At 37.2% G+C, this 16527-nt stretch overlaps 1 protein-coding gene across 1 annotated transcript in view; it reads right to left on the minus strand.

Annotated features, from left to right (window-relative positions):
* Positions 1 to 1346: 1346 nt before the first annotated feature.
* Positions 1347 to 16527, minus strand: part of LOC149074182 (uncharacterized) — a 133500-nt gene continuing 118319 nt past the window's right edge. The window contains exons 11-13 of the mRNA XM_089246718.1: positions 16070 to 16195; positions 15007 to 15129; positions 1347 to 1656 (exon numbers count right to left, since the gene is read on the minus strand). Coding sequence (XP_089102844.1) covers positions 1637 to 1656; positions 15007 to 15129; positions 16070 to 16195 — 269 coding nt within the window. The 3' untranslated portion in view covers positions 1347 to 1636. The remainder of the gene's footprint in view (positions 1657 to 15006; positions 15130 to 16069; positions 16196 to 16527) is intronic.

Raw genomic sequence — 16527 nt, forward strand, 5'->3', positions numbered from 1 at the left:
AATTATCCAAATACTTAGATATGTCTCAGATATGGTCCTCAGATATGCCTCTCATGTTGCAAGGGATTGTATAGTTATTAAAATAAAAATGTTACATTTTTATAAGGACAACCTGTACTCAAAATCCCAATTAGATAATTGTTGCCTTGTCTCTCCTGATACCAAAAAAAATTCTACTTTTTTAAGCGCGACATTCACTGAGATATTCGAATTTGAAAAACGGAGAAAAGTTTGGAAAGAACAGCTTAAAACGAAAGAAAGACGAGTTTTCCTTTAGTATATATGCTGTTCTTGCCCAACTTGTTTCTAATTTTTTAATCCAAATATCTCATCGAGTATTGCACTTAAAAACGTATTTTTTTTTGGCATCAGGAGACACAGGGCGACAGTTTTTAGTTGAGTTTTTGAGCACAGGGTGTCCATATGAAAAAGTTAAAATTTTTATTTTAATAATTAAACAACCCCTTGCAACATGAATAACACATCTGAGTACCACACGTTATCTGGATACTTTTTCTGATTGGGAGTATGCCTCTAGGATCAACGATTCGCCAGCAAAATGCCCTGAGCTCTGTTACCTATGCACCCTGTATAATGGTATATCAGTATATCAGATGCGTGGTGCTAATGTATTGACTCTTAGGTGTATATTTATTTAGTATACAACTCAACTAGAATCATATTTATTAATTGCAGAGAGGATTCGGTTATCACAAAATGGTTAAATCGCTGATTGTTCTTCAAAAACGTATGATTATATCATTGATTTGGTCCCGAATGTTTGGATGCAATTTTTTAACATTTTATTATGTTACTTTTGAATTATAGTAAAGAGTTTCTTTTGTGCTGGTTGCTTACTCTAGTGACGAGCAGCGATTTTCTGTTATCACGTTTCGAAAGATCGAGTTTCAACTGAATTGCTGGTAAAATAGGTTTACACATATTTGTCATATGATCCAATGATCAGAGAAGTGATTCCAAAAATTTTAGATGACTTTTTTGACACTAAGGGAGACTTTTTTTTAAGACGGTTTTAAACAAATAAATTCAAAATCAAAAAACTATCCTGTAAATATTTGAGTATTTGTGATATATAAATCAGATGTTATCCGACCTCGCATCTCAATGCAGAGGATGATAATAATAATAATAATAATAAATACCAATATGAACCGATATTCTTAGCATAATTCTATACAGCTCAATAAATAAATTAGTGACTCAATGAGCTAATAAGTTAATGACAATGAGGAAAACAAATAGTGAAGTAGAACGACGAAAAATACTGAAAAAAGGTTGTAGCTGCATTATATATATACGTTAATTACTCCTAATCAATTTTTTTTCTGAACGTTTCTGCTAAATTCGGGTGTAAAGTCCATATAACACGTGACACAACGAAAAAAACCATTGAAAAAAAAAACACAACGACATGGAATGTGTGTGCGCAGAAACCACATTAAATTAAAAACACACCGACCACTGACTTCTGATTCAATTCAATTCATAGAACAACGTAACAGCACTAAAATGTTCGAAAAATTGCAATAAAACAATTTTTATATATATCCTCCATGTTCTCTGGAAACAATCCAATCTATATGAGCAGTAGTCTTCCTCGTTAATACTATTCATCTTAGTACGGCTTCTGGCAATCTGAAATTATAAGAGATATTCAATATTAACTTTTAATATAACTTACAACAGGGGTCCTCAACGCATGGTCCGCGGGCCACATTTGGCCCTCGGAGCCTTTTTTTTTTTGTAATGGCCCGCAGATCATTTTCAGAAAATGATTGAAAACATTGAAAAACGATCCAGAACAAATTGATGAAAACTCAAAAGTAATAAAATAAATTACTCAGAAATTCAGAATTACTGAAAGAATTACATTTTTGAATTTTTTGAAACAAATAATTTCAGAATTATTGAACAAAAAAGTAACTTATAAATCAATGAGAGAAATTATTTCGTAATAGAAATAATTTTACAATCAATAAAAAAGTAATTGTATAGTTATTGAAGGAAATTATTTCAAGATATATTAAGAACGAAAATAATTTCAGAATTACCGAAATAAATAATTATATGATTAGTTAAAGTCATTTCGGATAAAAATTAATCTCAGAATTAGTTAATTTAATCAGTGATTAATCAAAAACTTTTTCAGAATTACTGAAAATAATTATATAAGAGAACTAATTGATAATTAATAAAAGAAAAATTTTCCGAATAAACAAATGCCTTTTGTCTCTGTTTCATTCAAGGCTCTATTGTCCCCTTCTATCAAAATGTCACTATATTACGGGAGTTGGTGGCCCGCGGGCTTCGTGGGAAGTTCGTCTCTTTCGACCTACGGTTATTTTTCCAGTAGCCTATTATTTAAATGATTTCCATTAGTTTCACGGAGCTGCTGCAAAAATTCACACTAAAAAACTTCGGGTTGTCAAGAACGTATTAATTCATTTTACATTGATTCTTATGGAACAATTGTTTTTTTTGTTTCGATTTACGAACTGACTTCAAAAACGAATTAAGTTCGTAAACCAAGGGTGGACTATTATAAAAACCCTTTATTTCCCCTTCTTTAAAAACCCTCTGCCAGTTTTGAGCAATTTCAACAAGAATTGGTAATTTTAGCAATCATTTGGCATTGTTTTTAGAGACAATTGGTAATACTCGGAATTTTCCCGTATTTCCGATACCAAGAGAAATTTTTTTCCAAATTTTTTAATTTGTCCTTGCTTTGTATCCCAAACATTACCTTAATAGCAAATTTCATGTTTCTAATGATGCTAGAAGTGCCTGGGATTTTTGATGATCGACGAGTGAGTCGGTCGGTCAGAGTGTCAAAATAACGAAACTGAGTTCAAATTTCTCATGAACTACAGACGATAGAAATGTGAAATTTAATTAAGTTTGTATAAATCTCTCTAGACATGTTAAGTTTCAGAGATACTTGGAAAAAGATTTAATTATAATAAAAATATAATTTGAATGACCTGGATTCGAACCTTCGGGTCTTCAGTCTGATTAATACATTATCATCAGCATCAATCAGCTACCGATTGGGGCCTAAGACTGCTACTAAGAGTATATAATTTCAGTGAAACGTGAAAATTTTGCCTTTTTTCGAAATGAATTACTACCTTCATCACTCGCTATTATCACTAAAAACGGAATTTTCAAATTTCCCTTACGCGAACTAAAGTAAACAATGTTTGTATAGCATACAGCGTGTTAATCGAAGTTATAATGTTAATAACGAAACCTTGTGGCCGAAAGCACAAAAGATCGTGCGATATTACGATAGTGTAGAGTGACCATACGTCCCGTATTTCCCGGGACAGTCCCGGTTTTCTTTCTTTTTGTGTACAACTATAAATAAGAACTTAAACAATGTCTTGGTAAACGTTTTATTTCGTGGAATCCACTGCAATTTGCAGTAACGCTTCGTTTCCCGCCATTGCGACTTCTCCGTAATTTCAGCAATATTTGGCAACTTTGTTCACTTTTGGCGTCGTTCTTGCCGATGTCCCGTATTTTCCCGTATTTGGAATCCCATTTTCCGGTATTTGGAACCCCATTTTCCTGTATTTCTCTCGAGGAAATATGGTCAGCCTACGATAGTGGGAATTACCGTTAACCAAGGAGCGACGTGATTGGCTGAATAGGGCTCTTCACCGAAAAAATCGTACAATCGCGGAATAGCGGTCCACTTGTAAAATATGCTGCCCTGGTAGGCCCATGCGTTAAGACAGCACTGCGAAACTCTCGACTCATATATATAAGATCACTCGCTTACTTTCTTTTTTTTTTCTTTCAAACAGAGCACAACGCAGGTCTATCGCCATCTATGGATAATTTACTACATAGTGGGTAGTGATGGACGGGAAAGTGTGCGTACTTAACAGTCTGAGTGCGTATCTAGTGTTGTGTCTGATTTTCAGTGCTGCCATCTATATTTCGTGAGTGAAGTGTAATGATTGAATTACATTAGTACCATTTGTAGATCTGTTGCTTCCGGTGGCGAGACTTTTTAAAGGGGAGATCGGCTCGCATTCGCGCCTTAAAGTTGGGAAACACAGAAAACAAACTTTCAGCCGACCACCACTGTGACGACGGTGGAGCGACTCGCTTATTTCTAAAACTGTTCCACACAACATATGCGCTGCTGCCCTGACCATTGTTCGAGGGCCTCGTGGAACTGGGGGCTCGGCGAGAGCCAAGGGTGAGAGGGATCTTGGGTAGAGGACACCAAAGACCACTCTCTCCCTCTCGTGGGCGGGGGCTCGAAGAGAGCCGAGAATGGAGGCTTTGGGTGCAGGGCACCCCCCCCCCCCATTTGCTTGATGGGCCAGGTAACTCAACCACCGCAGTCAGCGACAATTTTGAAGTGACGAGCCAAAGAGAGCCACATAAAATGCCACTCCCGTCTTTAATGATTTTACTCAGCGTTTCAGGTCCTCAACAATTCAGACTTTGGCTACTGTTGATGCCTTTTACTGTTGGAGCTGCAGTTTGGAGTCAATTATTAACGACTGAACGAGGAAATGTTCCAGCTAGGATATTTACCGGAAATTTCATATGCCAACAACTATTACGCAGAAAATACGGAGAGATAATCATAGTTAAAATAGAAGTCGGCACACAACAACACACAAGAAGAAAACTTGAAAAAAATATTCTATTGCAGCGTTTCTTTCAACCTTTCTGTACCTAAGGACCATTAAAATGTCTGAAACAATTTGACGGACCACTAATGTACCGCATATTATCAGCAGTGTGACCACATGTTCTATACTTTACGGGGCATTCTCGTACTTCTACGTAATTTTGGCCGCTCCGACTTGTTGTCCCGTTTTTTTTCAACGAAGCTAATTTGAATTTATCATCTTTACTAAAATCGTGAATGAAGGTACATAATTTTCGTAGTTTATAAAATACATTATCGTAGTTATGGCCATAATTTTATAAATTTTTATCTCATATACTGTATTTGCAAATTAAATTTTTTTTAAATTACAGTTCAATTCACTGCGATTTCTAATCCCTTTCTCAATCCTCGATAATTCTTCACAAATTTTAGTTACAGTTGGTGATTTTGCTGACTTATGGCGATATTCTCAATGACGGTCCGTATTAGTAAATTTGTCCGAAATTGAATTTTTTTTGCTACAATTAGTGACATCCCGTCATTGCACAATCAGAATTTCCAATATTTTTTGTCGATTGATATATGATAATTTTCTATTCTAACCCATAAGGATATTGCTTATATCAATCACAACAATTTAGGAATTTTTCATTCAGTAAGAACTAAATTACCGGGTTTCTCAGAGGGCAATAGGTTGCGAAATGCTGTTCTATTTAAAAATGTACAGTGCGCCACAAAAGTTTAGACACTTATTGAAATTCATTTGTAAATAAAAAAGAAGCCAAATTATCGAATGATAAAGATTTTATCAGGTACTTCTCACTCTCTCTAAAAATATCATTCGAACATTGGAATACCAAAAAAAGTGCTGCAAATTCATGGTAAAAATAAGTTTTTGCGAAAAGAGAGAGGGAAATTCGTGTTTGCAAAATTTTAGACACAATAAAGAATTTTCGCGATTGGTCGTCGAAATATGCAAATTCGCCACTAATGACGTCACTGCCGTTCATATTTATTCTCTTCACGATATAGCATCAGTTGTTTGAGATTATGCGAGCTACAGCGAGCAGTTCTGAAAAGTAAACAGAATATGGACGCTAAAATCGGGATAGAGTAGACTGTTTCGGAAATTGCAGCTGTTCTACAAGTTCTAAAATCTTTATCTACCGAATATTATCTAGATTCGGGAGGTAGTACATGTAGTGGCCGCTGTGGTGGTCGAGTGGTTATAGTGACGGACTCGCGATGCGAGGATCCGGGTTCGAACCCCACAGTGGTGGTCGGCTGAAGTTGGTTTTCTGTGGTTCCCAACTTCGAGGCGCAAATGCGAGCCGATCTCCCCATTAAAAAGTCGAGCAACAGTCCTACAACGATAAATCATTCAATCATAACACTTCACTCATAATTAGAAAAACTGGTGGCAGATGGCAGCACTACACATAACAAGCATTACAGAGAAACAAAAAAAACTTCACGCCAGGTTTCACTACACGTACACGCACATTCCCGCATGTACCGATTCGTTGGGGGTTCCGGGGGGGTGTGGGCGGGGTGCATGTGTGGTGTAGCAGTAGTAGGTAGGGCCTCCAAAAAATGGCTCGGGGATCCATGATGTTCTTAAGTCAGCCACCTAGTTGGGCAATTTGCCTGTTGTGGCGTTGTATTTGTATTGTATTGTATAGTGTCCAACGTCGATCAGGAAGGCCACGTGATAATGGATAAAAGAGATGACGGCAGAAGCCGAAGTGACTGGCATCTACGCAAACGATGTCAGCGCAGGAATTTAGAAGCTCGTATGGACTCTCAGTGTGAATGCATACGATTCGTAATGTACACGAGAAACAGGTACGGTAGGATTTCTAAAAAGTATGAGAAAACCAGCTTTTGCGCTGAGATTTCAACTCGAAACACGCTCGCAAGTGTATGCCATATGGACCAAAATGGTATTCAGTTACTTTCAGCGATGAGAAGTGGAACCTGGATGGGTTCAGATGGACGAAGGTAATATTTACAAGGTTTGCGCAAGAAAACACGGGCTAATTGTAGTCATAGACAAGGTGGTTGTTTACTGATGGTTTCGGCTGCATTCTGTTGCGATGGGCAGGTATCAATAGAGGCTATTGATACCTGTCCATCTATCTCAGAAGTCGCCAAAATGCTCATCATTACATTCAGACACTAGAGCAAAAGTGGCCAACCTTATTCCAAAGCCGTGCCGCAATCAAGATTATTTTCGATGCGCGTGAGTCTACGAATTTTAACACGCAGACCATATGTCCCGTTTTTACAGGTCAGCGTTCTTTTTGTGTTTCTCCAAAGTACTCCTCTCTCGGCTGTCCTCTTATTTTCAAAAAATGTGTAGTTTATTACTCTTGTGTAAGAGTAATTGCGAGTTCTAAATTGTTTTTATTTTTGAGTCACAAATTCAGTTATTGCAATGCAGATTGTTGCGTTAAGATGCACGAAGTGCCGTCTTAACGCATGGGATCACCCGAGCACGGCCCGGGGGACTCAAGAGAAGAGGGGGGCCCCAGAAAAATTAGATCTCGTTGAAATTTTCTAGAATTAACCAGGTTGGGCCTCAGAAAAATCACTTGGCACGGGGGCCCATGATGCTCTTAAGACGGCCCTGTATATACGTAGGCTACTAGCTGTAACCTGTGGCTTCGCAGGTGTGGATTCGACCATCTGAAAATTGTTCTGCAATGATTTCCCCCATTACCATTTGCACCCCGCTGGGGTTAAATTTTCAGAAATCCCGTCGTAGAGTGATTCTCTGTATTATAAAATATAGTACTAACCACATTTCATACCTATAGCTTCTGCTGTTTGGACTCAGTGATGATTGCACCATATAACCTGTGAAACACCCCCCCCCCTCCACATGTGACTCCCTTAGATGTTGAATTTTGAAATATCCCTATTTATTGTGTGTCTACATTACAAACTAAAACTACTGACCAAATTTTATATTTATAGCTTCAGCGGTTCCGGAGAAGCGTCATTCCGCTATGTAACCTTTGAACCCTCTTATGACCCTTTTGACGAATTTCAAAATCCCCTTTTTAGTTAGTTTTACGTCTTGAAATGAAACTACTGACCAGATTTTATAATTATAGCTCCAGCAGTTTCGGCCAGCACCTCCTAGAGATAGAAGGCCTCCGCAGTCTACTTGTGACGTCAGTAAGTAGTTCATTTTCCCTCAGATTATTCAGGGGAAAAAATTCTCTGTTCGTGCCAGTATGACTGTTGTGAGGAAATGGAATGATTGGGTTCAGAATTGGCGATTTCTATGCCCCACATCCAATCACTATGCGGTATTTGTGAGCCAATCAGGAAGAGTACGCCAAAATAAGAAAAAACGAAATAGGATGCTGTATTTCAAAATGTGGCAAACTTGCTAGGTAATCTGAATGACGTTTATGGCAAACAGTGCAGAGGCCTTCTATCTCTAGGAGGTCCTGTTTCGGCTCGGCGTGATTTGTCTATGTAACCTTTGAACTCTCTTATATACCACCTTAGGGGTCGAATTTCGGAAATCCCCCCTCTTAGTTGGTTTTTACGTCATGAAATGAAACTACTGACCAAATTTCATATTCATAGAGAATTTCTTTGATTAAAAAATGGAATATAGAATTTTTTAATTTTTGAAAAGTATCCGCGCGCTACTTCTGGTACGTTGTGTAGTAAGTTGGCCATCCCTGTACTAATATATACAAATATACAAATACAAATACAACGCCACAACAGGCAAAATGCCCAACGAGGTGGCTGAGAAAAAGATGCCCATAAAAATATGGATGTCATATATTTCAAAAATACAGCAACCCAATTAAAAGTGCAATTAACAAAAATTATACACATGATAAAATATTATACAATGCCCATAAAAAATACTTATGGTTGTCTTATTCTAAGTATGGATAGTTTCTCGATTTACCCCAACATGTTTATCGTATTTCTTTTTAAACGTGTCAATTGTGTTACAATTTACTACCTCCGGGGGTAAGCTTCACGTGATCATAGAAGCAAAGGAGGTTGGTTAAACATGATTTCCCTTTCCTAAACCCATGCTGATTATCCGACAATACATTATTCTCGTCTATCCACTTCACAAACTGCCTTTTGATGATAATTTCCAAACTTTTCGAGAGGGAGCTCGTCAAACTCACTGGACGATAATTGGACACAGCTTCTCTACTACCCTTCTTAAATATCGGAACAACATTAGCAAGTTTCCAATCCCTTGGGACGATACCCTCATCAACACTACTCCTGTATATCTGTGCGACTGGACCCAACAATTCATTATCACATTCCCCGAGGACCCTGGGATAGATCTGGTCCGGGTGCTTTGCTTGCACATACATTTCTTAGAAGATTTAGGACCTCCACGTCTTCTACTTGAATATCGTTGAAGGTTTTATTACCCCATGCAACACCCGTATATCGAATATCATTATCTCCATTAAAAACCGACGCGAAAAAGTCTACTAAAGCACGATCCATTACTATTTGGTGAACCTCTAGCTCAGTGATTCCCAGCTTGATCGTCAACTTCCCCTTGGGGGCGATGGAAAGTTCCAGGGGGTGGTAGAAGCTACGGGTATACCATAGGATCCTATGGGTTAGATTGCGTTGGGGGGCGATGGGACAAAAAGGTTGGGAAACTACTCTAGCTGGTCTCCAGCGGGAGTTTCAGCAAGATAATGCAGGCAGGTCGCAGTCGTAGGTAGATCGTGCACCCAACAGGTCGTGCAAAAGTCTAGTTTAATGCGCAAAATATTGCAGTTCTCGATTGGGTAGCACATGGCCCCAATCTCAAACCTGTTTAGAATCTTTTGGGAATTTTATCGAGAGGTTTATGAAAATAATCGATAGTATTCGTCTGTAAAAGATCTTGGAGCGTCCATTGAGAGTTAGGCCGGCATTACACTATAAAATTTTGGTAAAAGTGCTTTCATAAAACTTGAAAAATACAACTAATGAACTGATTGGTTATATTCGAGCAAATACAACCGATCAACTTATTGGTGGTATTTTGTTTATAAAAGCAATTTTACAACACTTTTATAGTGTAATCGATCATACTATAAAAGTTTTATAAAAGAACTTTTATCAAACTTCTATAGTGTAACAGGGTTCGCACATCTTTACAAATTCCTTAAAAAGTCCTAATTTTTCATTTCCCTCTGGAAGGGTCCTTATAACTCCTTACTTTATTTGCAGCCACTCCTGAAAAGTCCTTATTTTTTTCTCTGAAGGGATGATCTTTCTTAGAACAGGCATTCCCCATGGTGATGAATAGGATTGCCTAGAACAGCGGTTCTCAACCGGTGCTCCGCGGAGCACATTACCTCCTAGAGATATATGTATCTCTATAAATATTGGGCATGTGCAAATATTGCTATAGCATTGGGAATTCCAGCACCCGTTTTTTTGACGACTTTTTTCCTTCGTAAGGAAAGAAATGGAGAGCAGTCATTGGTGAAAATTCTTAAAGCGGGCTTTAGGAGGTAATGTGAAAATAGGGGATGGGATTGGAACAATTATACGATTTTAGAAAATTAATACAATTATACGATTTTGCTTTTAAAAATACGATTTATTACCGAATCGCTGATATATTGACGTTTTCCTGCCTATGTCGCAAACTATTCAGCGTTAAAAATCGATGGTCCGTTGAACGACATCACTCCGCGGAACCAATAGCCGAAAATTCCCCCACGCACAGCGGTGAGAAAGAACACCGCAGGGAATTTTTTTTATTGGTGCGGCGAAACGCTGTCCTGAATCGCCTATATTACGCAGTATACTGCGTGGCGCCTCAATCCTTTAGCATCCGTTTGATGGATCAATATTTTTCCAAAATTTGTATGGCATCCTAACCTTTTATGCTTTTATGAATTATACAGCATTTTATTTTTTTTAATCCAGGCCGAATTTTCTAAATGAACTTGTGCCAAAAATTGAGTTCATAATTCACGCATTTTTGATAGATTCACAATAATAGACAGCTATTTTCCAATATTTGAGTATCGTCAATTTTTTCATGTCTGAAATTTATAAAATTACTTTTTGGATTACTTTGGATTTTCGGAAATTTTCTACAAAGAATAATATTGCTCTTGATATAGTTCTATTGATATTGATCATTCAGGTGACTAGAATGTCTAATTTTGAGTTATGAATATCAGTTGATTTTCAACCGTTTAGCATCCATATAATTTTGGAATTAGAATTTTTAGGTTCTCATGTGATCGGGGGACTGTGTCCCAGTGAGCGAAATCATATTTCATTTTAGATAAAACATTGCGGTAGAAAAAAAGATCGACACAAGCAAACGATTTTTTGTTTCATTTTTTAAAATTAAACCACATCTTCTTTTCTCATGCAGCAATTACTTTTTCTAATTGTAATTATATAACTTCCTAATCAATTTTTAGTATGGGGGGTCCCCAACCCACCTCTTTTTTCCCGTGAATTTGAAAACGGGTCCTGTTATATATACGCTTTTCATGATTACAGTAGGATTTTTATTTTCTTCAGAGTTTGGCAGGTCTGGTTGTGTGTGTGGGAGGGTCATTAACAATCCAATCATTTCCGGGGGGGGGGCCTGGATGAATCTCGTTGTTTTTTTTATATAACATTGTAAAATTTGCAACAACGGAAACCCGAGATAAATCCAGTCAGGTGCCCCTGGAATTTATTTGTTGTGAAATTAATAGAAGTGAAAAATTTTCGTGACCCTCACGGGGGGCAGGGGACTCGATATGACTCCGATGGGGAAGTTGACAGGTTTTATTTCGGGGGGCCCTGGATGGATCTCATTGTTTTTGTAGCTTTAGCAGTAAAACTTTGCTATAAATCCATGTATCAGGCCCATAAAAAAATCTGCATATTGGCTTCCCGCGCCTTGGTTGGACCGTTGGATTTTAGTCGTTGGTAAAATGAATATGAAGTTAAATTTTTTGTGGTCCTGATGGGGGGGGGGGGGGACAACAGGGCTCCAGGCTGGGGACCCTCATGGGGAAGTTGACTCATTTTGGAAGGGTGCTTGATGAATCTCATTGGTTCTCTTTCTGTTGCTTTAAGATTGTAAAATTCCTCAGTAAGCTGGTGCTTTCACATATGCCACTTTTCATATCCCTCTGACAAAGTGGGACGAAATAAACAAGATATGATGTCATGAGAAAAATGGTGTTAGCGAGGAAGGGTGCAAAAAGGTTTTGCCGCCCCCACCCCAGTATAGCTATGTTCATAAACTTTTCCCCGATATTTAATTTTTAATAAATTTTTTTGACTCATTCACAAATGCAGATCATGTGAAGCTGTCATGACTTGTAGAAGAAAAAACTGGATGAGTTTTCTTAAAAATACATTTTTTGAAAAAAATAAGCCACAAACCAATGTATAATGAAAGGATTTGAATGAAAAATGAAGTTGTTAGTTATTTTGTAGAATATTACCTTTTATCTTTATGAAGCAAGATAAAAACAAAATTTATTGCAAACTCAGTACATCACTTCAGATTTCTTTAAATCATTTTAATACTACTACCGCAAAACTCTCACTCTCTTCTCTTTCTTACTACACTTCTCAATGCCTAATCCTGATCATAATGCTCTGCTACTGTTCGAATTTGTGTTCTCAAACTGTTACTCGCAATTTTTCTCAAACTGTTACTCGCAATTTTTCTCAAACTGTTACTCGCAATTTTTCTCAAACTGTTGTTCTCAATTTGTTACTCACGCACGCGCGCGCCCATATTTCTTCCGTTTTAAGTAGCTAAAATTCCTACCCATCCATCATTATTTTAATTCTGGAAGTTGAAATCTTGGAACCATTGAAATAGAAATTTAAAATGAAAATCAAAACGCACGTGGGCTTCTTTTGTTTTTAGTCTAGTAGTGCAATTTTTTTCGAGGGGGGGGGGCGGCGTCCCCCATGACTCCTTAAAAACTCCTTACTTTTCATTTGAAAAGTTTTGTATGAACCCTTTGTTGGCATAATTTTGAGCCGCGGGTAACGCAAGACTTGATTTGTTCGATGGAAACTTGCATTAATTTACTTATTAAGTAAGGAAATGGGCTATATCCGACCAGATTTTTAATAATTTATATTTTTCTTAAAATTTGACTGTCTAAACTTTTGCGTCGATTGCTTGTATGCTATATTTGTTTTATTTTGTGGTTATGTTGCCTATAAATTGTATAGTTTAACTTTATTACTTTGAAAATAAAGTACATGTTCACCCTTATAAGTGGTAGTTAATTTGCGATATTGCAATTATAGTAGTTTTCATATAATGATCTCAACTAGAGTGTCTAAACTTTTGCGGCGCACTGTATCTTATGTAACGTTGCATAATAATGGGGGAAAAAATGCAAGATATTTACGATACCTTGACTTTCCGAATAAAAGTTTTTAATCCCCCAAAGAGGCTAAATCAACGTTAAGACGTTAAGTCATTTTTCTCGATATTTAAGAAGGATAATAAAACTCAACATTCCTTTTGTGGTCGAACAACAATATTTATTATAGGCCCACACATGGAGAAATCATTTCAGTGTTTAAATATCGTAGAGGTAATCGAATCAGAGCATTTTGTTTAGTTTATGGCCCATAGCTAATACCTCCAACGTTTCTCCTTTTTCGGTAACAAAATTCGTAGACAGAGGATTAGTTTTTGTCTCGGGGAATGAATAATATATGATTGATTATGTATTTTCTGTTTGCTTAGACATCGTTATCCTCGCGTTTAAGAACATGGATTTTAGGCTTTACGTTTTGTTATCTAAGATTTTTTGGAAGGAGTCGAAGTCTTTTCTTGTTACACAAAGGCCGTGAGAGAATTGCCAAAAGTTGCATAGTAGCTTTTTTTAGCTTAGTTTTTTAGCCTGCTTAACCTTCCGTTTTTGGAGATATTAAACGACGACGGATTTTCGAGTTGACTTGCAGCAGAGACATATCTTGATTCATGGGTGAGCAGCCACGGCCATCACACAATAATTCTTTTCATAACGGCGTGTTTCAATCATATACTTTTTCACTTGTACTTCTATTGGTAACCTAAATACGGATACGATATTGATGGTTGGTTCGTGAGATAACAGAGATATTAACATTATATTTGTCTCCCTTGCACCCTTCTGTCAACATAGGTAGAATAAAATACAAATTCCAAGAATAACTCTGAGTATTTCAAGGGAAAAGTGGGCAAATTTGCTTCATAAAATTTCTTTTTCATTGCGAGTTATAGGAATTTTTATCGAGTCTCTCTCCCCCCCTAATGCCATAGAACTTGACAACAATGAATCGAGCTGTCACAAATGAGTAAGGGGTCAACAGTGCTGAATGACATCGAACTTGGCAAGACCATTGGATGACTAAGTCGCAATAAATCAGTACTTTAAACATAGTATTACATTTGATAAAGGTGTCACAATCAACTATGAATGATGTAATTATGAAATAAAAATATCTGTGGTAGGTCATAAAAAAATTACACACGCAACCATCGATCTTCGAAGGAAATTGTGAAGAAAATATAAAAGCTCATATCCATGGTCACAGCAATCACTAGTTGAGTTCATAAGTATGCTTATGATCGTCTCTATCTCCGGGACTGTTCGCCAATAACCGAAACACATGGGATTCCACGTGCAGGCAGCCGCTCACAAACAAAATATAATCACATGCAATGCTAAGACACAGTTACTGTAGTGCAAAGCTCACTAGTATCAGCCTGTGAAATAGTGGAAACAAGAACATTGAAGTGACAGATCTCGATAAACTCTCTGGCAATCCAATAGACACCACCAAGTTTGGTAGCTTCTTGCTGAATCAATTGTACAAACAGCCAAGTTTGGTGGTGAAGGGACCATATTATGAAATGGTTTCTCGTGGTTTGGTATAGGTTAGTTCATGTGGCCAAAAACATGAATAGTGAGTATCCTCAACATTCTTGAAAACTCTGCACTCTCAGCCTCTGGCAGTAATGTGGCCCTTTGCTGTTTTAACCTGATAGTAGTTGTGTCGACGAAGTGAAGACGGTGCTGACGTGGTTTAAATAAGATATGGGAGCTGAACAACTTAACTGTGTTTAAGCAGCGTTAATAGCATAAAATGTGATGTGGTCAAGCTAAAATAATCAATATATGGAATATTGTATATTTTCGCGACTTCAAAAACTTGATGCCGCTCTTGTAACTGTCGCCGATTGTTTAAAATTTTATCAAATTCATAATGACTATATTCATTTAGAATAGCTATCCGCCAAACAGATAGCTATGAAACTAAGGTAATACAAAACCATTGAAAATAATATATATTATCACTATACTTACAGCAAACTTCACAACTGGTCTCGTCACTATTGTCACCGCATCCATCTAAACCACTGCATAGAATTGCCGTGGACCGACATCTACCATTTCCACACTTGAAGCTGTTAGGTGGACATTCCTCTCCTAGAAGTATAGGTAAGATGTTCATGTAGGTAGATGGTAAATATTCATCACATCATCCCCTGCAGATGACGTTTGAAAGGAGTTACAGAGTTAGAGATGGAATTCTGTTTTGCTCATCATCGTAAAAAAAAGAGCAAATTTCTCTCTTTTTTGAAATGATTTCTTAAGTGTTAGGAAGATCATTTTGTAGAATAATGGCACTATCCATGCGAACTACAGAAACAGTTTAATGAAAGGAGAAAGGAAATTCTTTAGCTCCATGGATTTGAGCATTCTATCAACGTTTCACAACTACAGTGATTGTATGTCGCATCATCCAGAGATATTTGGAGGGCTGGAAATGGCAGTTTTTCACCATTACAAGACCCACAAACATCTGACGATGCCACCACTGGAGTGCCAAAAACATCGAGGAAATATTCGAATCCACCATGGTCTTTCAGTCCAAAATAAGTTTCTTCATTAGACGCTTCATTCGTTACAATTCTCGAAATAAATCTAGAAATGTCATGTAATGTTTTGATGGGCAGATAATAAAGTATTCCAAATATTTCGTCAAAATTTAGCCATGACTTTTCAAAAGCAATATTAATTTTGGTTGAGCTCGAAGGGTTATAAAGTCACTGTAATAGAAATGTACGAATATTAGACATGAAGCCATACATTGCAAAAAAAAAAACACAATAAAAACAACTTGATATTCATGCAACATATGATTCTTTTTACCTGTTCTCCGTTTCCATTATAAAACACTGTCCAAACAATCAGTGATCAGTGTTATATGAAATGGAGCAGCACATGAACTACCGATAGAAAAAAATGTTTACCTTTAATCCTTTGTGTTCATTTCACGGCTCAAGACTTTGCCTCGTAATAAAATACAAAGATATAGACCGCTTTTTTTCAAATGTGATTTTTTTTATTAGCATATTCTGCCTACCTTTCTCACATACATCATACGTTTCGTCGGAACCATCGTAACAATCTGTCACTGCGTTGCAAAAGGCATATTGTGGAAGACATTGGCCATTGGAACAACGAAAAGAGCTCCGGTCGCAAGGGATTCCTAAAAAAGTCAAAGTTTTCAAACGTCAAAATATTTTATAACGTGTTTTAAATTAAAAAATAAAGTGAAGATTACACAAACACAGGAAGCTTTGAAATTAGTGCCCTACCAATCTGTAACACCAACGACTTTGCGTAGGTGATAGAGCACCAAGAACCTCCGCTGACAAGGTGCTATCGGTTGACTGGGCACTGGTTTTTATTCAATCATACTGCATGTGACGTGATGAATGTTCTTTCTCGTGTTGCCCGAAACCATGGGTCGTAAAAGTATGGCTCTTCGCACAAAATTTCTATTTATTAAAATGTAGTTCAGTGTTTGGAAGAAATTTC

The sequence above is a fragment of the Pholcus phalangioides genome, unplaced genomic scaffold (assembly GCF_987345545.1).
Source record: "Pholcus phalangioides strain wild (caught in Gottingen) unplaced genomic scaffold, Ppha-v1.0 ptg000017l_1, whole genome shotgun sequence".
In the NCBI taxonomy this organism is placed as follows: domain Eukaryota; kingdom Metazoa; phylum Arthropoda; class Arachnida; order Araneae; family Pholcidae; genus Pholcus; species Pholcus phalangioides.